Source organism: Numenius arquata, chromosome 15 (genome assembly GCF_964106895.1).
Source record: "Numenius arquata chromosome 15, bNumArq3.hap1.1, whole genome shotgun sequence".
NCBI lineage: Eukaryota > Metazoa > Chordata > Aves > Charadriiformes > Scolopacidae > Numenius > Numenius arquata.
Genome location: NC_133590.1, coordinates 3,538,771 through 3,563,779, shown reverse-complemented (window position 1 = coordinate 3,563,779; position 25,009 = coordinate 3,538,771). Strand labels below are relative to the sequence as shown.

At 45.6% G+C, this 25,009-nt stretch overlaps 1 protein-coding gene across 1 annotated transcript in view; it reads right to left on the bottom strand.

Moving 5' to 3' along the window:
• Positions 1–365: 365 nt before the first annotated feature.
• CNNM2 (cyclin and CBS domain divalent metal cation transport mediator 2) overlaps positions 366–25,009 on the bottom strand; it is a 127,967-nt gene continuing 103,323 nt past the window's right edge. The window contains exons 2-8 of the mRNA XM_074158872.1: positions 24,361–24,504; positions 16,234–16,371; positions 13,955–14,124; positions 9,021–9,114; positions 6,667–6,732; positions 2,761–2,945; positions 366–575 (exon numbers count right to left, since the gene is read on the bottom strand). Coding sequence (XP_074014973.1) covers positions 366–575; positions 2,761–2,945; positions 6,667–6,732; positions 9,021–9,114; positions 13,955–14,124; positions 16,234–16,371; positions 24,361–24,504 — 1,007 coding nt within the window. The remainder of the gene's footprint in view (positions 576–2,760; positions 2,946–6,666; positions 6,733–9,020; positions 9,115–13,954; positions 14,125–16,233; positions 16,372–24,360; positions 24,505–25,009) is intronic.

The window sequence follows — 25,009 nt, the reverse complement described above, 5'->3', positions numbered from 1 at the left end:
CTGGAGGAGCTTTTAAACTTCTCCGTATGTGTCTGAGGAGGAAAAACCCAACAAGGATCAAAAATACAGATAAAAAATAAACATGATTCTACTTTGCAAGAAGTATTTTCATCGTTCTCAAGGGTGGCTCACCATTCCCAAAGTACGCTTGGGGCTTTAGTCTCTCTTGCTCTTTGCTCCTTTCTTCCTGTTTCTTCCTCTTCTGCTCCCAGAACGGACGCAAAAGTCTTTGGTCTCAGAACACTGGATGCAGCACAGTGTTGCAAGCACATACTAACGGTGTTCACACTCGGGGAGGAGGCAGGAAGGAGCGAGGGCTGGTCCTGCTGAGGAGATGGGATGGGTGGGTTGTGGGGAGTCAGCTCCTAGATGGCTCCTTCACTGTGCATACTGTGGTTGGGCTTGTTGTGAGTCACACAGTTCTGCTCGTTCAGCAGGTTTGCTGTCTCGTCCGGCAAACCGTCATGCAGCTCCGTAAGAGTCAGTTCAATTTTAGTGTTTTCACTGTCCGAGGACTGAGGTGTTTTGTCCATCCGGGATGCCATCAGGGCATTTTGGTACTGCTGTCTTGAGATCTGCTCCAAGAACAGAAGGAAGGAACAAAACCAGCCAGTCACACTTTTGTGTCTCCTGCAAGATACACTGAGAAAATATAGTGCCCTCCCTTTCCAGATGATCACGCTTCAACCCCTCTTTACCTGTTTCTATAAAACATCCCTGCGCTTTGCAGGACCAGAGCATCCCACCCCAACACCACAGCACGGTGACACTTCTATCCAGGCTGGAGGCACAGTGCTGTGCTATCACCATGCTGGTCAAAGGCAGGGACTTATTCCCATGCAGAGATTTTTAAATCAGATCTCAGTTTCCTTCTAACCATGCACACTTTTAGGGCCAGAACCAGAGTTCAGTGAAGTCTTTCTCCCAGCTTCAGCGAGCTCCTGGTGAGGCTCTAAGAGTCCCTGTAGAGCCAGAGCGTACAAGCATTACTGCTCTTGTCTAGGCCAGCAAATGCAGCAGGAGCTACAGCCTTATTCTGATACGGAAGGACATTTGATTCCAGAAAAGACTAGGATATCCATAGAGATGAGTCCACATCAGCAACCCATAATAAAGTCTTCCACTGGTCTCTGCAAGAGCTGGTTGCACTCAGCAGAACAGTCCTGACTGTTCTGGCCCAGAACACAGCGTGTTACTGCCCAGGAAGCCTATAGCCCCATATATCTGCATATAGTGGTAGAGGGGAGAATTCCTCCTGGAGCCACAAGCAACCAGCCCCCTAAACTCCTCCAGGTCACCCTTCTCAGCCAGGACAGGCAGAGGATGCACGTGCACCGGCAGCACCGTGTGCTACAACAGCAGCAGGTTATCTCAGCAGGCAGGAAGGTGGAAGAGGTGAAACAAGGCTTCTAAAAAACCATGAGTTTCAGGAGCAATGCAAGAGAGGGACTGGAAATGGAGAGAGGCAGATGGACCAGGCCACAACTGCAGAAGCAAAATCCAAACATGCACGAGCAGGTCACAACCCTGGTTTACAAGTTATTAATTGAATAAATTCCCACGTGACACAGTGAAAACACTAATGTTCGGTATTCTGTCTATGTGTAAAGCAGAGTGATGCAAAAAGAGGAGTGCGAGTCTGATTGCAGAGGCACCAGACAGTTTAGCATTCACTAGCCTCAGTATGAACACAGTGGGAGTTGGAAGGACTCCACATACACCAGCGTAAGATGTTCTGTACAGCAGATTAGCCATTCAAATCTGTAGCCAAGATCTTGAATCACTAGCCAAGTAATAAATATTGAATGATCTATAACCTCGAAGGCTTGAGCCATCGACCAGTACACTGGCATCTGTCACGTTTTGAAGGCAAGACTTCCTCTCCTTTTAAAACTTGGCTACGGAATAATCGATTTAGCATTCTAGTATTTCTACTCTATTCCACATTCTTAATATTGAATTAACTTTGAGAGAAGTTGAGTTCACAAATCGTTTGAGTTGCATACAGAGAAACCATGAACGTGCACTTAATTTAAGAAAACCATCAAGGTCAACTTCTGGCCATGGGACGTCAGCTTCCCTGGACTCCCAGCTGGGCTGGAACTGCTGCCAGCATTAGCTGTTCCTCAGCTCAGCTGGATTTCCTATCCCATAGGACTCGCACACATTTCGGTGTGGGATGCACCATGCTGGGGGTCAGAGCTGTATTCATGCAGCAACTCACTGGTAGTATGAGACATGAGCCTAACATGTGAAGTTAAGATAAAGAGAAATGTCCAAGACTTCTCCAAGCAGAAGAAGGACGACAGCTCAGAAAGTTAAGATCAAGAACCCCAAACTGAAACCAAAATCAGAAGTGAATGAAATCTGCAACCAACAGAAAATGTCTTATCCTTTAGAAAAGGACACTGTCTGATAATGAAGGGTCTCCATTTTGGATGGCTCCAAAGGCTTCACAGGGATACGTCTTTCACGACTAAAAGCAGAGAGAGATTATTTTCTGTAATCTTTCCTTGAGGGACCTGAAATCCAAAAACTTACGTGACCAATCTACTTACAGGCCTGAACGACAGGAACAGTGAAGACAAATCAATGGACAACAGGTATTGGGAAAAAATAATTAAAAGTGATTTTTAAACATCTGCTTTCATAATGCTACTCCCTTGCAGAGTGATCTAGAGGGACTTCCCTTCCCCAGGCTCTCCATCCTACCAGCCAAGCCCAGCTTTCCAGCAGGACCTTTCCAGCTTTTTTTCCTACCTTGACAAACTGAATATCTGTGAGTGCTTTCACTGAGTAGTCCGGAACATACACTTGGAGGAAAGATGCGTTCAGCTGGTTGTTGCTGCTCCCTAACGTTGGCGTCACTGCATCGATGCGATCGCTTCGGTTTAAAGAGTCTGAGTGATTCAAGCCGCAGGGCCGAGGCGGAGACTTGTTTTCGGCTGAGAAATGGGCAAGAGCGAGAGATTTCTTAAATCAAGTAGAAAACACTTAAAGTCACCAGTTTCAAAGGGACATAATAAATGGCAACGTAGCGCAAACGAACTGCAAATACTTAATCCACTCATAAGTAGACATGCAGCTAAACAACCAAATTACCCTGAAAAAGAGCCCATTTTGAGTCCAGAGCTGGTAGCCGACATCACTGAGTATGCCTTAAACAAACCTGGTTTTGTTTGTGCTGCAGCAGACATGCCCTGTGCACGGCTGGTCACAGCCCTTCAGCTGGTGAGTGCTAACCACCAGAGAAAGGTAATTTCCCAAGGCTCCCTTATAGAAGCTCTTGATAGTCAGACCATGCTTAATAGATTTTTTTTTTTTTTTTTCCTTAATGATTTATAATCACAGCTCCATACCAGACCTTCCATCCACAGTCAGTCCCAGCTAACACTTACCCCCTTTTATTCCACCTGGTACCTACGTAGGCCCTGTTCTGAGTTAGAACAGACATTTTCAAAACCATAAGAGTGATAGAGTCCTCAGTGGACCAGAGTGCAGTCCTCGTCATGATTCCTTCAACATTTCCTCCAGTACCCCTCAGTGCTTGAAGGGGCAAAAACTCAACAAAGGAGAGCAAGCTCCACGTGGTACATGCCAGGCAGCAAAACAGGGGAAACAGCCCATGCCACAGAGAAAAATCTGTGTCCAGGAAAGGACTAAACTAGAGACATAATTTTCCATCACTGGCCTTTAAGCACTGCAGGGTTTCACTTGAAAACCTCGCAGCCGTGCCCTGTGAGTGTGACTGGCCACAGTTTATCTCAAGTAAACATGCTTTCAGGAAGTCACGGATGTTTTGCATCTCTGGCTTCCACCCACCCAGTGACCCAGAAGACGGGAGGGCAGAAATGCATCCTAAGAGAGATCCCAAGCCCTCCTGCAGATGGGCTGCTCCCCGGGTGCACGCACAATACATACTGATCAAAGAACTGTCTTTGGGACTGGTGGATTTTGGGACCTTCGTGCAGTTAAATTTGACGTAAACTCTGCTACTCGCCACGTGACCCCCATTCTCAGCTGAAAGATCATTTTCATATAATCTTAAGACACAAAGCCTCTTCAAGCAAATCAGTAACAGTATCCTTGCAAGCTTTTCAAATTCTTTTTTTGAAGATTTTTCTCTATATAAACTTATTTCTAAAACTCAACCCTACCTCTGCCACTTAATCACTATAAATACAATCTCTCCTTGCCCAAATGACACAGCCTGTCCTGCATCTCCACCTCCACCCTTTCCTAAACCTAACGCTTTAGATGCTTCTAGACGCGTGGCAAAATTGCCCTGCTTTTTACTTCCCACTTAAAATCCCTCTGATGTCTTTCCTTCAATTTTAGAAAAGGGAACAGAAAAATACAGGTTCTGACAACTTGGCAATTTTTCTGCCATCTCTGCACTGAGGAATTAGCGCAGGTCCCTACGGCAACACCAAGAAGGAGAAGCACTCGGGGCCCTGCAAGGTTTTCTTCCATACTGACTTGGCATCTTGAAAGCCACAGCAGGCTGCAACAGCTGCTGCCAGCAGCCAAACCTCTACCTACACACAGGACTTGATGCTGTAATTCCCACTGGAGAACAAGGAACTGTGAAGGCTGCCTGAATTTGTCCTGTCTTTCCCACCTGCATGCACAAAGCATGGCTGTGTGTGACAAGAACAGCATCGCTGCTGCTCAGGATGAAGGCATCCATCTGGAACAGCTTTACACTAGTGAGACTCGTATCTGCTTTTTCTTTTCACCAAGGGTCTTATAGTACATTACTAATAAAAAACAAAGAAAGACAGCAACATGATAAAGCATATATTACCTAACAAACAAAAGGGACAGGCGAAACTAAAGGCCAGAACAAAAAAGTATGATTACTAAAAATCTGAGGGGGGAAGGACATCACATCTGGACCAAGTACAAGCCAGGGAGGGAGAAGAGAAGTTAACGGAGAAGGAAGGATACAGAAAGGACAGACGACAGAGAATACCAGGCAGGTCCGTGTCTGCAGAACAGCCCCCTGCCAGGTCCCTAGCAGCCCAGCCCAGATCCGGACAGAACTTTCTGCCCAGGTTTTCCCATACTCCTCACCTTCCTATACAGGGGATAAAGAGCACAAACCACAAGATGAACATCAATACAACTGTATTATGAATTTGGGGTTAAACAACAGGCTCCTTTTTAGAAGGACCCAGCAGAAGGTCCAAGTCCCATCAAAACTGGTACCACATTGTCATAGTGACCAGGCTCACCATATCAGCGCCTTACAAAGGAGATTCTTCCCATTATTATTTTCCATTATTGATTATATTTTTTTTTTTAGTTGGGGAAAAAGCTAGGAAAATATGCTTGGCATTTATAATGGAAACAACTTGCATGCGCAAAGTGTACACTTATTTGTAGCAAGGAGAAGGGAAAAAAAAAAAAAAAGAAGACCTGGCAAAACAAAAGAACCGAGCAAAAAAAAGATAATCAAAGCCACCGAGCTTAAAAGAAAGCCATCAGGTACTTTAATTAAAGCAAGATTAAATTTCTCCCCCCTCTTTGAAGTTTAGCAGCAGGAAACTTTAACAGGGCAGGAAAAAAATCCCCTGCAGGGCAACAACCTGTAGTTTGTTTGGAATGTGCATGAGACTAATTTAAGGACTGATGGTGAAATACATTTTCAAAAGTGAAAAAAGAAGAGGGGGAAAATACAGGAAGCAGATGGTGAAAGTTTATGAAATGCATGATACGTATTAATGTTTAGGAGATGTTTCACTTAAATATGCATATCATTATCTCGTTTGCTTTTAGGTCTGGGGAAAGATTTCATCTGAAAAAAGAAAACTTCAAAAGGAAGGAATATGTTCACTGTGGCCCAATCTATTTTAAGATTCTGCTCTTCCTACAGACTTTCTTGATGGGTTTCCATTTTTCTCAACTACTCTGTGTCTGCAAAGCTTGAGTTTTGACCCTTCCCAATTTCCAGGTGCTCAACCGCATCTCACAGCTCTTTTGGGCCCAGTTTGTTCGCTCCTTGGTCTCTGCTCTCCAAAGGGATTTCTGTGTCAGTCAACTTGGTTATTCGGCAAGGAAAGGTCTGAAGCAAAATGGGAACCAGAAAACCCCATAGGAGGTCCCACAACCTTCTGGCACATTCCACTGCAAATCCATCCAGGCAGTGACTCACTGTGCCAGGGCACGGCATTAACCTCACTGAGAGAATGCTCAAAGCTTTTGAGGAACTGGAATGGCCACACTGTATACAAACCATAGAATTTACCCGTAGGAGAATATAAGAATTCTTTCATTAAAGAAGTTTTCCTTTTATGGCAGTTTAGCAGCAGACATTCTCCTCTGCCAAATGCATTTTCTTCAGACATTTTTATGCCTCAGCTTGGGGGAGAATATCTCCTTTTAAAAATTCTCCCTTGCTAACTCTCCCCCGGCGTACATACGAGAAACAAGAACAAGCACACGTTACCAAACACATTTTCTTCAACACGTTTCCAGTTCTTCCCATTTTGATGACTCTCAGTTACCACAAAAGAAAGTTCCGGATACCTACCTGCGAGGCATAACTCTGTGATGGACTTCTCCCTAACGAGCAAAGGGGTCAGATAAATACAGACTGCAGCTGACTTTTTATGGCATCAGGGCAGTCACAAGAACGGTGAAAATAGAAGCATGCGGATTTACCTGGAGAACCTGCTGCTAACAACTCTGTTCTGCTGACAACAAAGGTACGAGACAGGGACAAGGGAACTAGAAGAGGGAGAGAAAAAGGATGAGATCACGACCAGAAAGGCGGCAGCTATCCACACTCGACAGGGGAAGGAGCCAGTTCACACACTGAAGAACTAAAACCAAAAGTGCAAATCAACTGTGAAAAAGCAAAGGGTTAAAACAAAAGCAAAACCAAAAAAAGACAATTAAACAATTTTAGGACTAAACCAAAAAACAAGCCTAAGGAATTACAGTGAGGTGAACAATTTTCATTTGCCAATTTGAATGGTTATCCATCAAAGTACACTCAGTTTTAAGCTAGTTCAAAAGGAGCAGTGGTGCCCACTCCACTCTGGAAAGAAAAGAGTTAAAACAAGCCAGAAAGCTTTTACGGGAGTCGGACAAAACCAGAAATAAAACCAAAGTACACTTCATAGTTCTTCAAGTTTTCAGTAAAATGTCAAGCGAGGTTGTGATTCTCCAAGCTCCCCCCTGTCAGGCTCGGTGCCGTACTGCTCATTGTTCCTGCAAATCCCTCCCCAGCCAGAGTTAAAGAAAAAAGCTTCACTCTTTTGTTGGTTTGGGGTTTTGGTGGGGGTATTTTGTTGGTTGTTTGTTGTCTTTTTAATGCTTTACTCTCCTGTTACTGATTTCACATTCCAGGTGAGGAGAGAAGGCACACGAAATCTAATAAGGACACACAGAAGAGCAGGAGTTTTCACTTGTTCTGCAGTGACTTATACTTCCCCTGAGCTTTCCTGTCTTCACAGAGCAATAGGATTTTATTTTTATGAGCTCATCCTAACAGAAAAAATCAATACATCATAAAACAAATTCTCTAAAGCCTGGAGAGAAAGCCAGCAAAATGAGGGGTTTGCTACTGATAAAAGCCAACCAGTCAAAGGGTACACAAATCCAAGGCTGGCAGAGATTAATTTAAAATACTCCATATCCTTAAGTTTGACACGACAAAGTCCAAGTCGGATTTCAGCGCACATGAAGAGGAGATCATTTGCCCTCGCGGGACTTGGGCAACTGGCATGGTTGTGGGGAGGGGTTAGCAACACATCAAAAAAAAAACCCCACCTGAAAACATTCAAACTGAGCAATGCTGGCAAACCAGAGATGCCACAAGTGATTTCCAAGCGTAGGTCTGGCAGGTGGAGCGACCATGCCTAACCCAGCCCTGTGCCTGGCCCTTAGTGTGAAAGCTGAGGGTCTGCGAAGCCCCGCGCGCTTTCAAATCCGTCAAACCTCAAAAGGCATAAGCTAGACTGATCAAATTAAAGTGCACATAATTAAGGGAAGAATTAGTCTCGCCTGTAAAAGTGAGCTCGCACGTCCAAGAGAACTGCTGTTGTCTGTAGAGTGTAATAAAGCTATATTCATAACTTACAAAATCATTTTCATTCCAATGTCGTTCGCTACTGTACACACACATAGGCACACACACGAAAAGGGAGTGCTCACGAGGGTACAATTAAAACAAGCTGCCTCTCAAGTGGAACATAAACCCAGGAGGACTTGATTTCAGCATGAGAAACGTCTCTCCCTGAAGCTGAACAAGTGGCTTTGGGTCAGCAGATGGCCAGTACCATCGCCCCAGCTCTCCCCAGCGGGGCTGTGGGTTCCCAGTTGAGGTTGAGGTCTTAGCGGTGACTCTGCTGGCACCAAAATACATCCCCAAATGCTGGAATACAGCACTGGAGCCTGCTCTTGGTGGATTATAAGACAATCCCCCAACCTCCACCTGTGAGGTGGTGGCTTGTGTGGCTACTGCTTGTGTGCTGGGAATTGGCTCACACCAGGGTGGGAACTGGCTCACACCCTGGCCTCAGACACCAGTCCTCCTCCCTTGCCTATTTCTTGGTTACAATCCACACACGCTGACACAGGAGCAATCGCTTTTTGTGCGCGACTGCCCTCCTCAAGACGAGGAACAGGACTGGTAAAGCCAATCATCGCCAAAGTAACCGGGCGTTTGTACTTTGCACCACTAGATGTCCCTCTGCCACTAATTATTTATTCCCCTTAATTCAATCCCCGTTACCCTACCTACAAGGCCGTCCTTCAGTACCAAACACATGGCTCCCTAAGGCTCCCGTCCTCCGGGAGCCGGCAACTGGCTGCCAGCCGCTGGGTTTTGAAGGCGGTGCTGCCATCGGCCCGGGCCCTTCCCAGGGATGCTGTGCCAGGCAAGAAGTTCTGCTGGCAAGGAGGTATCCTTGACATCAGCCCCACGGACACGGTTGGGGGATGCCCTGCGCACAGGGATGGGCAGGCTTGTGCAGGAGCGCGTTCCAGAAGCAGAAGGTGAGAGGACCTACCTGGTGATGCTGTGAGGGCCATCACCCCATAGTAGGAAAAAGCACCAGCTTCAAACTTCATCCCCTCTTTCCCAGCCTCCACTTCCACTTTCCCCTGTTAAGGAAAAGGAGAGAGAGCTGCAATTAAAAGGGACCGTAGGTCTCGAGGCACAAGACCAGACCTGAGCCCTGAAAGCTAGTTTTGTCTGATGTTCCTAAGCAGTGTCACGGTCCCTGCAGTTTGTAACGGTGCCTGAACAGGGACGGACCCTGGAGGGCAACACACTCTTGTGTCCTCAGCTATCCTGGTTCTTCGGTGGCCTGTGGCCAGTGTTAAGTCCCTGCAGAGGAGTGGGATCACCTCAGCGCTTCGGGGTGGTACCCTTGCCCTGCTCCAAGTGCTGCCAGGCTGCTTTCCCTCCATGCAGGGAAAAAATGCTCTCCCGGTATCACAACATGCTTATATGTAGCACAGTCATCTGGGGGCTTGAGACACCTTGATAATTTAGGTCACAGCTCACATCCACACAAAGGGTTGCCTCTACCACAAACACAGGAAAGGAAGTTGGGAGACAGCATGTGAGGAGGCTGTATGCCTTTGCCAGTGAGATTCCCACAGAAACAAAGCCCTTAATCCTGAAGGAGCAGTCTTGGGGCTACTTTGGTTTTCTTGGTTTCTAGCAGTTTTACATATTCCAGCACCCTTAACTTAAGATCCTGCTCTTTCAAGAGGTATCACCTAGAAGGACCCTCAGCGCTTCCCAAGCTGTACAAAACCAGACTCCCACACAAGTGCACCCATTTCTGATAGGGGCTGAACCCAATGTTTAACACCACATCCTACAAAGGACTCTAGAACAGAACCCACAACACCAAACATAGCTGTAAACAGAATCACAGAATGATATGGGGTTGGAAGAGGTCTAGATGATCTGGAGATCATCTAGTTCAACCCCCCTGACAAAGCAGGTCCACCCAGAGCAGGTCGCACAGGAACGTGTCCAGGTGGGTTTTTAATGTCTCCAGAGAAGGAGACTCTACCACCTCTCTGGGCAGCCTCTTCCAGGGCTCTGCCACCCTCAAAGGAAAGAAGTTCCTCCGCAGGTTTAAGTGGAACTTCTCATGTTCAAGTTTGTGCCCATTCCCTCTTGTCCTGTCCCTGGGCACCACTGAAAAAAGACTGGCCCCATCCCCCTGACATCCACCCTTTAAGTATTTGTAGGTGTTGATCAGATCCCCCCTCAGTCTGCTCTTCTCCAGACTAAAAAGATCCAAGTCCCTCAGCCTTTCCTCATAAGAGAGATGCTCCAGGCCCCTCATCATCTTTGTAGCCCTCTGCTGTACCCTCTCCAGCAGTTCCCTGTCCTTCTTGAACTGGGGAGCCCAGAACTGGACCCAGTGCTCCAGATGGGGCCTCCCCAGGGCAGAGCAGAGGGGGAGGATGACCTACCTCCACCTGCTGGCCACACTCTTCCTGATGCCCCCCAGGGTGCCATTGGCCTTCTTGGCCACAAGGGCACATTGCTGGCTCATGGTCATCCTGTTGTCCACCAGGACTCCCAGGTCTTTTTCCTCAGAGCTGAACATCCAGTAAACATCCCAGTTACTTTGGTATAATTGGCTTCTTAGTGGGGCCTGGTTTTCACGTCCGTCTATCCTTACTGGTACTGCACTGAGTTACAGCACACCACCACAGACAGGAGAAATCTCATGCAACTTCCAGGCTGAACTACACAAAGCTGGGATTTCAGGCAACCAACTAATTACCTGCAATGCTTTCCCTCTGGCTAGACTGGAAAGGACAGACAGACTGCCCGTCCCGTGTGTACTAAATAGACTGAACATCAACTGGACACCATCGGGTCAAAATGAGTCCAAAAGGTAGATTTTATTTCTGTGTGTTCATTTCATTAAGGACCATATAAAATAAATAATCACACCTTTAACTTTGTAATACTGTACTGGAGCAGAAAAATGTGAAAATGAACTCAACTTGCATGAGCCTTGACACCAAGTCAGTTTGTCTAACTGTCCCGGGTGAGAAAATCCACAAAATCAACCTAGCAGGAAGAGAGTGCCTAGCTCACAAATCCACTTTCCCGCTATCACAAGAAACGACTTCATATAATCCCTTTTAAAACCAATTTCACTCCACAACACAAATAAGTAGCTTATCTGTTCATTAGAAGCCTTCCAAAAGGTACCGATTTCATCACCCAGGCAAAGTCTGGTTATGAACAGAGCTCTCAACCTACTTACTGCTGGTAGTTACCCACCAGCCAAGACCAGGTCTCCAAAACACATACACACCTGGGCTTTGATCTTCACATACAGTCAGTCTGGAGGTAGTAGCTAAATCCAAACTAGTAACTAGCAGTAGGAGTTGAGTTTCAGTTCCAAGACCATTGCTCTATCAGCACATGCAGCACCTCCAAGCTTCCCAGTGGTGGCCATATGAACACCAGGTGTGCTTGGTCATTACCAAGGCCCCACATGGACTACTGTGTCCAGCATTGGAGTCCTCAACACTGGAAGGACATGGACCTGTTGGAATGGGTCCAGCGGAGGGCTACAAAAATGATCAGAGGGCTGGAGCACCTCTGCTGTGAAGACAAGCTGAGAGAGTTCAGGGTGTTCAGCCTGGAGAAGAGAAGGCTCCGGGGAGACCTTATAACGGCCTTCCAGTACCTGAAGGGGCTACAGGAGAGATGGGGAGGGACTCTTTGTCAGGAAGTGTAGTGACAGGACAAGGGGTAATGGTTTTAAATTGAAAGAGGGGAGATTTAGATTAGATACTGGAAAGAAATTCTTCCCTGTGAGGGTGGTGAGGCACTGGAACAGGTTGCCCAGGGAAGTTGTGGATGCCCCATCCCTGGAGGGGTTCAAGGCCAGGCTGGATGGGGCTTTGAGCAACCTGGTCTGGGGGGAGGTGTCCCTGCCCAGGGCAGGAGGGTTGGAACTGGATGATCTTTAAGGTCCCTTTCAACTCTAACCATTCTATGATTCTGTGATTCAGAATTCCCCATGCATGCTATTAGATGTGCTCTGTCCTGTTTAAATGCATGCACGTGTCATTGCTGGTCTTCCACCGTTTCATGTTCTAACAGGTATTTTGAAAAAACACAATGACAAAACCAAATCACCAACTGCTACAGAAGAACTTCCCATTAGGTAAGAGAAGAGCTGTGGCAAACAGGTAACATTCTAGATAAAGCAGTAACTCTACAGAGATTAAATTGGTATTTTAATGCACAGGATATGTATTTAATTGTGTTCTGGTATGTGTTTACTGCAAAGGTGTTCTTGGTCTCTTGAAATGAGACAGTAAGTCCAAGTCCATTTAAGTAACAAAAGCAGAGTATTTATCGCCTCTTGATCCTTGCAGAACCAACCCTGTTACCATTTTTATAGGATGTACCTACTGTAAGACGCACTTTTTCAAATGCATTATAGAGCTAGCACATTGTGTTTGCTAAATATCTATTGATTGAAGAATAGCTCAGAAAGAACTGATTGTTCTTTGGTATCACCCATGTCCTCCATTTACATCTTTGCAGCATTACCTCATTCAGGAGCATTATCTTGCCTCTTGGAATATTTCAGATTGCAACAAGTCAGCACATTAAGAAAGAGCAGCTAAAGAGCTACCAGAGGCTCCTCAAACCCTTAAGTTGAATCCACAATATCATAACCCAGTGCTTTCTTAATTGTTTATCACTAAGAATGTTTAAATCTTCCTCCCTTTTTCACTTAAGGCCACGTTGAGGAAGATTTCAAGCCTTGTGTTACAACTTTAGCTATGCTGCTTGAATTTCTATAACGAAAATTGATTTCAGTTATGCAGGATAGAAACATAAGCACCTTTCCAGCAAAATCTCTCATAAAGGACTGTTCCTGTTCAAACAGTGCTAGATGGAAGCTAAGTTTCTGTGCAAAGCTTTACTTCTCCATTCAAGTGTTTCTCTCAAGTAATAAAACCTGGGAGATACGAGCACTGGAAGCAGCCCTGTACAGAACAAGTAGAAAACAGTCCTTCTACACCACGAGTTGTCAGGGAGCACAGCAATAGAACAAGGGGTAATGGTTTTAAATTGGAAGAGGGGAGATTTAGATTAGATACTGGTAAGAAATTCTTTCCTGTGAGGGTGGTGAGGCACTGGAACAGGTTGCCCAGGGAAGTTGTGGATGCCCCATCCCTGGAGGGGTTCAAGGCCAGGCTGGATGGGGCTTTGAGCAACCTGGTCTGGTGGGGAGGTGTCCCTGCCCAGGGCAGGGGGTTGGAACTTGATGGTCTTTAAAGTCCCTTGCAACTCTAACCATTCTGTGATTCTATGAGGCTCCAATCTAAAAAGCACCCAAATACAATGATCTCGGGGTAGGGCGAGTGCCTGGATGGCAGGGTGCCCAGGACCCGCAGGGGCCAGGGCAGGAGGTGGCAGCAGTTCAGTAGATGGCGCAACGCCCCCACCGAAACAGGCTCTTCCCACAACACCAAAGATAGAGGCTTCAAAACTGCACAGCAACGTGTCATCACTCTGAACTCCCCACATCTCCTTTTGCAAAAGGGAAAAAACGCATCAGAGGAAGCATCCTGGCCAAACTCCTATGACATGCCATTCTTTGCACCCCTGTTTTCTAAGCAACACCAGCTGTACGCAGAGATTCCTCGGCATTGCCTATCCTAGTGATCCCTAAAGCAGAAGTAACTTTCAACAGATGACTGGAAGTGGGAAGTGCTATCTGCCCTTCACAACTGGTTTAACCGAGGCTGAAAGCAGCTGAGTGAGCTCTTCAAGGCTGGCAAGGACATAAAGGAGGCAGGAGCAGCTCCCAGGAGCCACAGCTCCATTCCCATGTTTGAAAGAAGACAAACTTCAACCACTGGAAGCGGTATAGAGAAGGATATGTCAGGAGATGCAGGATTTTGCATATATCTACATAATCACATGTCTGACCTGTAAAATGAGAACAAAGTAGTCGACAGGCTTGTTTCGCTGGTAGAGGTAGTGTTCTGGGGCTTTCTTGTTCTTCTCGTCGTATTTCAGCTCCTGGATGACGTTGGGATGTTTTAGCAGCCTGAGAAGGATCTTCTCTGACATCTGGGATGGACCAAAGGCTTCTACTTCTATAACACAAGATACAACTTGGTATTAATCTTCATATGCCTGGCAAGAAGTTAGCAGTACTCGTTAATAAGCATTTGCCTATAAAAGACACACAGATGCAGAGAGATCCATTACGGAATTGCAGGCTTCCTGTCTTTTGAGACTGTTAGATTTGTAAGGGGGGGAGGAAACCCAGGAACGCCCCAACTTTCATTAAGTATTTTTCAAAACAACCAAAAACCATGTCTTCATCTCAAATGGAAAAGAAAAAGGCAGTCTTGCCCTCTTGAGAGTTCAGAGTCACAGTTGTATAGGCTCATTGGAGAGTTGTATAAATGGAAGAGCTTTAAAATCGGGGCACAGAGAACCTTTGAATTTGTTTTTTTCCTTTCTCAAAAGGTATTAAAGTTACTGCATTTATTGCACTTAAAAAAAAAAAAAATTAAAAATCACTGTTTGGGGACTAGAAAGTTGCTCTAGATAGATGCTCTACATAAATCAAAGACACAATTAGGGTTGCCACAGTTCACATGGGAAGAGTTACTCAAAGTGAGAGACAGTGCGGGTCAGTTCAAACCATGTGGGATTAATGCCTGACACACAGAACACATCCCCTATCCACTCGCTCTTCAGTGTTCCAAACAGGAGCTGTTTGAAGCGGAAAAGCTCATCCTTGTGTTAAGGCAGGGACGTCGAGATTTACACATGCAAATTGATAAGCTTTCCTGACACCTCATTTCAGAACAGGACCGTTAATGACCCAGTACCTTTCATCTGCTAAAGATACTATTCTCAGTTTAGAACAGAGAAACCCAAACTGTAGCTTTCATCTTATTTAGCAGCAGTTTCACAGCCAGACCTGGATTTAAGCTACACAATCCTTTCATCCACAAAACAAGTAGAGAAGCGGCACTGTAAGACTACGTCTGTCGAGTAGGTGTTTAGGGAACTCCATCGAGTCTTGTACCACTACACGAGCAACGCCTTGCTTGCTGTTAAATCCTCATCTTCCTCTTGAACCGCGTCCTTTCACCAAGGACATGCTCACGTGCACATGAGCCGTAGGAGTCCAAGCCTTTTAAGGAATTACTGCCCCTCAGCTGAGATGTGATAACCGATCACATATGTGTTTCTTTTAAGTCACAGAGGCATAATAAAGCATGAAGGCAGACTAGAAGCATCTAGGCAGGCAGTTACTGCATCTTAGAGGAGGGGAAGTACTAATTTCCAACTGGAGCTGGCAAACTTGAGACAAAACAAATTTATCATTTTCAACCCATGAATACGTGTTGAACACAGCAATGAAAGACGCCCGTCTGAACGGCCTGTATGTGAGAACTCTTTATATGTCAAAGGGAGACAGCATGAGCAATAGGAAGATATGTTTTCCACAAGCTCTCCTGTTAACAGGTCTCATCTCTGAGGTGAAGGGACCGACTTTACGACGAAAGGCAATATCAGCTGCAAGAAACCATTCAAGGCCCTGGCCCCTCTGCCAGACTGCACACCCAAGGGCTAAAACATCAAGATGTTCTGGGATGGAGACAACTGTCCTCTGAAACCTGAAGTCATCACCGGAGGTCACACAAGCCAGTCAGAAATCCGTTTTAAAAAGTACAGTTCAACCGCCTGCGCAGTCTGCATTAAATGTGACGGGACAGTTTTTCACTTGGAGTCAAAAAAGTCTCATGGAACGGGTTTAGACCTTCGGGCAAAAAGTCCAGCATCTCTTTCTGGAGAAGGCGCCAGAGTGCAATTACAGTCAGCTGGCCAGTGGTATCGAGTCCTCTTTGGTTTGTTCCCTGAGCTCTTCCTAATGGGGTGTACTTGCTAGTCGTTAATCTGACGGACTCTAGACATGCAGTGCGGCACTTGGCATTCATCCTTACCTTTCAGACCAATTTAAAGTTACTGGTCCACCCCTGGTAAATGTCTCAGAGGGTTCATGCCGACACTGAACACAGGAGAGGAGAGAATTTAAAAAGAAAAACACAACAGTGGTATTATTTGTCACCCCACAATCCAGCCTCCCTTCCCGCCTGCACTGTCCCACCCACCTCACCGGCTTTTGCTGACAAACTGCCTCCGAGGCTCTGGCACGATCGCAAAGGAAGGTAACCCGCACTTGCCTGTTGCCAGGAACCGGTGCATTGCCAGGAGGAGCTGCGGTGATATTTTAACCTTCATCTCGCTGTCTGTCTGCTTGAAGGCAGAGAAGTCCTGCTTCCTGTCCCGATGAGCTACCTTCTTTTTCGTCTTGTTATCAGCTGGGGAAGGGAGGGTGGGAAAAGAAAGGAAGGAAGCGATTTCTGTTAGAACGGGGTCCAACACGATGGACGGGACGGCCACCCAGAGCACCCAGGTCTGCAGACAGAGCCCTCGGCAGTACACGTGAAGCACACAGCAGAAACCACAGGGAGCTGTGCTGTGGGCTCATCCCACTGTGCGTGCCCCTGTCCTGCAGATCCCACGGCCTCTGTCACTTCAACAGGGGGAAAGTCTCTGCTTGTAAACATCTAGTTGGAGAGCGGCTCTGCACATTACACATAAGGTGCGGGTGCATTTCTAGGTGGAGAGGAGTCCTGCTCAGTGTTGCTAACGATTGAAAGGTGTTGTTCCACAGCAGTACCCGTGACAACTATTTTTTTTCATATACATTCCTTAGAAAATTCACAGCAACTATATAGACTAAATATACAATGACTTATTTCTTATACTGTACCATGGCTTTTCTAATGCTTGTTTCTTATTATTTCTTGTTATTTCTTAGGTTGTACCACAGGGAACTGCTGGAGAGAGTACAGCAGAGGACCACAAAGATGATGAGGGGCCTGGAGCATCTCTCTGATGAGGAAAGGCTGAGGGACTTGGATCTTTTTAGTCTGGAGAAGAGAAGACTGAGGGGGGATCTGATCAACGCCTATGAATACTTAAAGGGTGGGTGTCAGGAGGACAGGGCCAGTCTTTTTTCAGTGGTGCCCAGGGACAGGACAAGAGGGAACGGGCACAAACTTGGACATAAGAAGTTCCATCTAAACATGAGGAGGAACTTTGTTCCTTTGAGGGTGGCAGAGCCCTGGAAGAGGCTGCACAGAGAGGTGGTGGAATCTCTGTGTCTGGAGACATTCAAACCCCACCTGGACACGTTCCTGTGGGACCTGCTCTGGGTGGCCCTGCTTTGGCAGGGGGGTTGGACTAGATGATCTCCAGAGGTCCCTTCCAACCGCATATCGTTCTGTAATTCTGTGATTCACTGACAGCTTTAGCAAAATCCACACATCTTTGGTCTAAGTAGCTCCCAGTGTCTAGCATATGCAGTTTCTTCTGTCCTGTCCAAACTTCAGCAAAGGCTGGCAAGGTGGACAGCCTGGAGGTGGGAATCTCTGGCTGCTTTACAGGCCCTGAAGCCAGAATGAAGTACAGAGTAGCTTCAGGAGTTCAGATATGAGAATTCTGCTAGTGATTGTGGACTCCCATCCTTTATTCAGCTGAATACTCGCCACTTGGTTCGTCTGTGTCTTAAAACAGGCTGTGGTGGGGAATCCCCACTTGCGAAAGACAACATGAAAGACAGAGTTGCGGAAGCAGAAACAACCCAGTTCCACCCCACTGAGCTAATCTGCCTAAATGTCTAGGAAATCAGGCAGGCAGAGAGCTATAGGCATGTTTGGGTATGGTACACATCAACTCCAGTGAGAAGGGGTCTCTGCTCAGAAGGGAGAGTCTTGCTCTTCTCTGCTGACACTGTGCGTAAGGTGGCAATGGCTAGAAGCAGCTGAATGCTGTCAGACAGCCCTGAGATCCACCGTATGTTGCAGGAAACCCAAGTCTTGAGGCAACGACTGTGAGCCCCTCAGACTTAAGGCACGGCTCAGGTTGTAGGGACTTAGCGGGGAAAGGTACTGCAAACACTATACCTACTTGTCTATCGGACCCCTAGTCATCGATTTTAAATGACTGCACTTTTGAGGGCCCACAGGCAGTTCTGGTACATTGATTCACTGCAGAGAATTCGGGCAAGTACACGAAGAGGTGTAGGTGAAGCTCACACTGTGAAACCTCACCCATACGCCCAGTTAGGTGTTGCCAGATTTTGAGTTATGCATACAATGATGCCTAAAGGGATGTACCGTATTAAGGAAGCCACTGAGATCTGGAGTCCTATCGGTGTCCAAATATATGCTACAGACTAGATGAGGCTAAAAGAGGTTGAGTTTGGGGCTTGGAAATGCACAATACTGGTAGTCAACAGATTTCTAGAAAGATTTTTCCAAGTCACCTGGCTATTTAGATAGGAATGCATTTAGATCCTCAACTTCCCTATTGACAAGAGTATCACAGACTCAACAACATACTGTGCTGACAGTAACCCACCTACTCTAGATATCTAAAGCTCAATCTGAGATCAGAAAATCAGAGATGCTTGTTCCCAAGCACACGGAGAAGAAGAATGATGATGATGATCCGTACCCTTTTTCTTCTTTGAAATCAGAAGCCTCTTATGCTTAGGCTCTTATGCCTCTTATGCACTTTAGCCAGGACCTGGAATACATCAGGGACTGCGGTTTCTCTTCCAAAAGCAGGAACAGAAACCACCCAAGGGAGTAGTTACGGACTGAAAACAATCCCTGCCTTAGGAATATAGTCCGAGATAGACTTTATCCGTACTTGCAGTTAAAGGAAAGATGGAAAGCAAAGCAATAGCAAGTGAATAGGTGAAAAGTCTCCCAGAAGCTCTCACTACATCCTACCTCTTGTAAGAGGGAAGAAGAATAGAAACTGTGTTTTTTCTTAAAAGCTCAGAGAATGTTTGTTGTTTTGTTGTTTACAATGCTGTGGCTGAGATGCTTTCTCACAAGGAGCTCCATCATTGCTCTCTTCAGGGAGCCACCACAGGCTCCGGGACCTGAAAACAGGGCCAGCATCACAACATGAGAGGACGCCTTAAATCTTTCTGTTTGCATCAGTCAGCAAGGTAAGAGACTCAGGCTCCTAATCAAATGATGGGTGATTTCAATTCCTCCTACTGTTTCGTTGGCAGCTTGTCCAAGGAAGAAGAAAGAAGAAGAAACCTTCCCCCAAGAAAAATGTTACACAGTGAGAGCACAGCCATATGGCTTAAAGCCATTATCTTGGCTTATTTTTGTAAGGGGTGGTCTTAATTGTTCTTCATTATCCAAACACCTTCTGAGCTTCTTGGAAAACACAGGAACCAGGATTTGGATGATGACGGAAGTAACTGAATCCGGACCAGGTATTTCCTGTCTATCCTTTCTACAGTAAGCGAGATGGAGACCTGGGCACTGAAGTTATCTTGGCATGCTGAGGTGATCTCTGCTCACAGAGCGCAGTGATGTTCCTTGGTTCTGTGACATGAATAATGTGCTGTGTGAGAAATACCCTAAGTATAACTTCTGGTGAGATATGAACAAATACTGTAACTATCTTCAGCAGGTTCTGGGAATATTTAGACTTTTCCTTCAAATCAAAGGCAGCAAGACTGACTGTGAGCTCCTGGGCTGAGGGAGAGATCTCAAGAAGAGGATAGGTCCAAATATCAGTAGGGTTGTGATCCCTCTTGTAATATTCCTGAGCTTCCAGGCCTGATGCAGACCACCACAAATGACTGCATCTGTTTCCTTGAAGGACCCAGCCTGGGCTGGAGATGGCTACAGAGCAGGGAGTTCAAATCTCAGGTCACCCATTCAGGTGGGCAGGGAGGCAGCAGAGAGAAGGGCACTGCAAATGCACCCGGACATCGTCCTGGGATGGGTTCTTGTTCTCTTCCTGTGCTTCCTTTTGTCCTTTTATCTTTAGGATCTGTACTAACCAGGATAGACATCTGCAGTGAGCTCCAGACCAGAGAACGAGGACAAAAATATTTCATTAAATGGAAATGTCATTCTGTCTGGCACACAAGAACTGTACAAGGACAGAGATAAGCCATGGCTGGAGATGTGCATCCACCAGATACTCCAGGAAAAGAAAGCACAATTCCCAGAGGACTAAACTCACTGACCCTGTGCCCATACTCGGTACCAGGATGCCCAGCCCAAGGCACTCAGAGGTGGCTGCCAGAGCCTCGCTCAGCACACACCCCACGTCCCCTTCTCCCTCTTCCCTGCAGCAATGCACACACCCAGGCTGACAGCCCAGCCCCCCCCACACTGCACAGGTCTTTTTAAGCCTATGAGTTTTTTTCATTTAAAAAAAAAAAAAAAAAAAAAAAGGCTTAGGAATTAACTAACTTATTTTTGCCAGTTCTTTCTGTCCCTAGCTGGGAAAACCAGGCTGCCCTGTGTATCACACGTGTTTTGGCAACTAACAGAAAAGCACCAGGACTAAACCTGAAGTTCTAAAACAGCCTGAAATAGCTTCCTGGAAGGATGCGGTTCTTGCAGCCTACAGGTGCTAGAAAGCAGAAGGTTAGCAAGAATACAGTCCTAATGGCCAACAAAGTAAAAGCTTGGTCTCTCTAAAGATTGGCTTCCATCTACAGAAAGCTCTGTTCCCCTGGCGCGGGAGACTGATGTACACTCTGCCAATACCTGTAGGTCTTGCCAGACAAATCGGTGTTGCACAACCTTTTCTATATTGCTAGTTTCACTGGATGACATTGGAAATACTTATTAGGGCAAACAATTTTTATTCCCTTAGCTCCGTGTTTGAAACGGGAGTAATGATACAGTTTACTAGCACATATATTGAACATACCTGGTTTGACAGCTCTTTGGAAATAGGAATGGTAGGGTAAGATGTGGTCTTCCCCCCAGGGAAATGACTTGCAAGGTTAAAAACAAATCATTAGGGGAAAACTATTGCAGCTGCAGCAGTGCAGCTCTGTAACAAGTGTGCCCCGTGGCCTGGCATCGAACGTCCCTGCAGCCTGGGCTTGCCAGGGGTCATAGCTGCTGAGACAGACCTGCTGAGCAGCACCTGGGTGAGCATGTAAAAATGCAACGTAAGATGGTGCTTACAACCAGAATACTTCTCCCAAGTCACAGGCGATGGGACAAGAGGAAATGGCCTCAAGTTGCGCCAGGGGAGGTTCAGATTGGAGATTAGGAACAATTTTTCCACAGAAAGGGTTCTTAAGCCTTGGAATGGGCTGCCCAGGGAAGGGGTTGAGGCAACATCCCTGGAGGGATTTAAAAGATGGGATGACATAGTGCTTAGAGACATGGTTTAGTGATGGTTTTTATCAGAGTTAAGTTGATGGTTGGACTACATGATCTTGAAGGTCCCTTCCAACCCAGACAATTCTATGATCCTATGATTCTACTTACCTGCAGCATGCAGAACACATGCACAAGGGTGTGTTAAGGTATTTCATTTGTAGAAATACCACAGATTTTACATGGGACAAAGCCTCTTTGAATCTGTATGCGTGAAAAATGGCAGCATTCCAGTTGCACTAAGGGGATGATTAAACTCATCTTCAATTAGAAAGAGCGAAATAAGACAGGCCACCGGTCAAACTCAGGTCAGAACGGTGAACTCCACGTTCCTCAAGTGGACTCTGCGGTCTGAGGCTAACACAGAACATACAGCTTTCTCTCTGGGGCCTCTGAGAAGGTTGAGAAATGCTCTTCCACCATGGCTAGGGCCACGGGAGTGCAGGACAGACGCCTGTAGTATGTCAATCATGAAAACATACTCCAGCTTTCCAGTACTAAGAGCCAAATGCACTGACAGCTCTTCATCATCACACTGGCCGAGATGAACTCAGAGCCCACCTGTGCCATGACAGAAACCTCTTCTCTCCACCCCATCAGCATCCTCAATACAAAGTCTCACGCTCAGCAGTACTCGGTCTATCCAGATGTTGATAGGTCACACACATTTAACAATTTTTCTTGTTCCCATCTTCTTCTCCTTGCTCCTAACTTCTCTGCAAGCCATAAGACACAGCAGACTAGAGCAATCTGAAGAAATACCGCACGTTTATTGGGTGTACAACCCTTGAGAAATTCAGCTGCAGAGCTTCAGCAGTAAGAGCAGCTTTCAGCAAAACCTGTAAATTTACAAGTGCTTCTACCCTAACACAGTTCAAATGGATTTTCATGGAAACAGCAGAAAGGCACAGCTCCAACACCAAGGTCAGCCATTTCATCAAATTTCAAATTTCCATCAAAGCAAAACAAAACATTTTTTTAAACTTCAGAACAAAGGCACAACAACACTGCCAACATTTTTCATAAGGTCTACTTTTAAGTAAACACCTAGCATAAAGCAAATCAGTCCAAGGGCTTAAAGTTGGTTTGGTCTGAGCTGAGCAAGCCAGCTTGCTCTTATAATGAACAGCATCAGAGAACTCTAGTAACTAGATGGGCTTACTAGCACTGACACACTGATATCAACGTCAAAATCGAGCTGCCTGAACATATCACGGACAATAAGGTACTTCCAGTAAACCCAAAGCACGTTCCCATCACTACACCAATTGGAAGTGGTCACAGTACACCAATCTGCCCAAATCCAGAACCTATCACATTTTCTGTGACCCTTGCAGCTTCTCTGGATTTCTACTCTCTCCCTTACTGCTGCAGTTCCTTCAATCTAAACAGGGGAATGAACTCCAGCGCTTCATAAAGAAACTAGAAGTTCATCTTCATGGTACATAACAGGAGCCACCCCTTAAAATTTCCTGCATCCTCCAGGAAGCTTAGGAAGTTTCCCTCCTATTCTGAACCAGGAATTTTCAACAGTAAAACCTTCCCAGGAAGGAGAGTTTCAAATGAACTCACATTCATCAGCTCTATTTTGTTAATCTAGGAAGTCTTCAAATAGTAGAATTAAATTCTCATTTCCTTGCCCTCTAACATGCTATTAATGGTCAAAGCTTTTTTTTTTGTCCTGAAGAACAACACAGCATGATCTATGTGGTTTCTCTTAACAAACACAGGGAAAAAACTCATTGCAAAGCATTCTGCAATGCCTCTTCACGCCTAGAAACATGGAACGATCTCAAAGGTGATGAGACAAAGACAGGATCTTTTGGAAGTATAAAAGAAAGTCTGAATTAACCCTGCAAAAGCATTCTGTGGTAACTGATTAGTCCAACAATTCATTTGTAAAGGTTTGAAAAGAAATCGATACTAACTGGACTTCTGTGATTTGCATAGTAATTAGACTGTTTAGCATATTGTAAAACACAACTGTGATTTACAGGAACCTTTGGGAACATAAATACTGGTAAAATACTGACCAGCTACAGAAAGTAGTTCAGGCAATAACAATCTATTAGGAAAAATAGAGGTACGGTTGTCCCACAGTATAAAGTGTTCATTTGGCTTGGATGGAGCAGAGAAGATGCTTGCATTGGCCTGAAAAAGGCGCTGTAGAAACATTCAGATCCCTTTCACGAGGGAAGAAAAAGCAAGCAAAACACTGCTGAACAGTGCTAAAGATTTTTAGAATTATTATTTCCACTATTTCTATTACAATAGAATCTAGGAACATTCTTGTCCTACATGGGAGCACGTAGTAAAAAATAGCATCTGCCACCAAGTGATCAAAGTACAGATAAGAGAGATGAAGAATGACGGAAAGGAAGCCCAGTATGCACAGGCCAGATTGTGCAGATGGGGAGAGAAGGAAAGACACTTTAGGTAACTGGCCAAAGACCAGCCAAACTCTAAACTGGGAAAGAAAAGGGAGTCCAGATCTCTCAAGTCCCAGGCAATGCTCAACCTGTAGCATGATCTTCCTTAATATATGTTAACAAGAAGGAAGGAGCTGCATTGAGGGATAAACAGGGGAATTATTTAAGACATGCTGGTTTTCAGCCCTGAAAAATGAGTGACAGAAAGCGACCATAAAGAGACTCCATTCCCCTTCCCCGAGGTACGGTATTTCCCTGCCTTCTTCCAAAAGTACATGGACTACAGGCCCTTGAGGCAGAAAGAGGTTAGGGGAAAACGTGGGAGGTGGTGAGCACTGTAACAAAAAGGTTTGACAAGGCCACTGGGGTGGAGAACAGCTAACAGGAGAGACCAGACTCTTGCAGATGTAAACCTTCTTGGTGGAGGGGTCAAATAAAGAAAGCTGTCCTGTTTCTGAATTAATACAGCACAAAGGAGTGAGATGCCCTTGCTGCGAAAATTAAAATTACTTTGACCATCTAAGGGACCCACAGGTCATTTGACCATTGAGATTTTAAATCAGCAACTTGCATCCCAAAACACAGCTACTAGACACAACTGCTGACGGAGTCTTCCCTCATATATAAACAAAGTGCAAATATTTCTACTCACTGTATAGATCTGTTTCATCCAGAATTTCAGACTTGATGATCTCTTCAATCACATCTTCTAAAGTGACAATTCCCAGGACTTCATAAAAAGGATCCCCTTCTCCTTCATTGTTTACTCTTTGTACTATGGCCAGGTGAGACTTGCCTGCAAGGAGACAGATCAGCAATTTAGACATTTTAGAAATTCCTGAAAGATCAGAAATTATAGCAGAATTACAGACACACAGTTATAAATAAAAAGGTAAAATGCTTGGTGTCAGGCTTCATGAAAAAAAGAGACAAAGTTTAACAGATGCTTAAAATCATAGTCTGATTTCTGTCTGAGAAATGCATTCCTGGCTCACATAAATCCACCTAATGCACTGAAAGAGAACAGCTAAAGAGATCAGCGTTCCCTTTCTAACGTCTTTCTCAGTAAGACTGTCAACCCGACGTTGGATTCATTATATTATCTTGTTGATGATTGTTCCACTTCTTGTCTCACGCACTGGCAGAGGAAGGCCAGGCTGGCGCTCTCCTTTGCAGTGAGCTCCGGAGGATGTTCTCCTCAAGCTTGGAAACAACAGCAACAATGGCCAAACCACAGAAGTACATGGACAGGGTAGAGCTGGGTAGAAGAAGTCAGTCCAATCCATGAGTTTCTCTTTTCC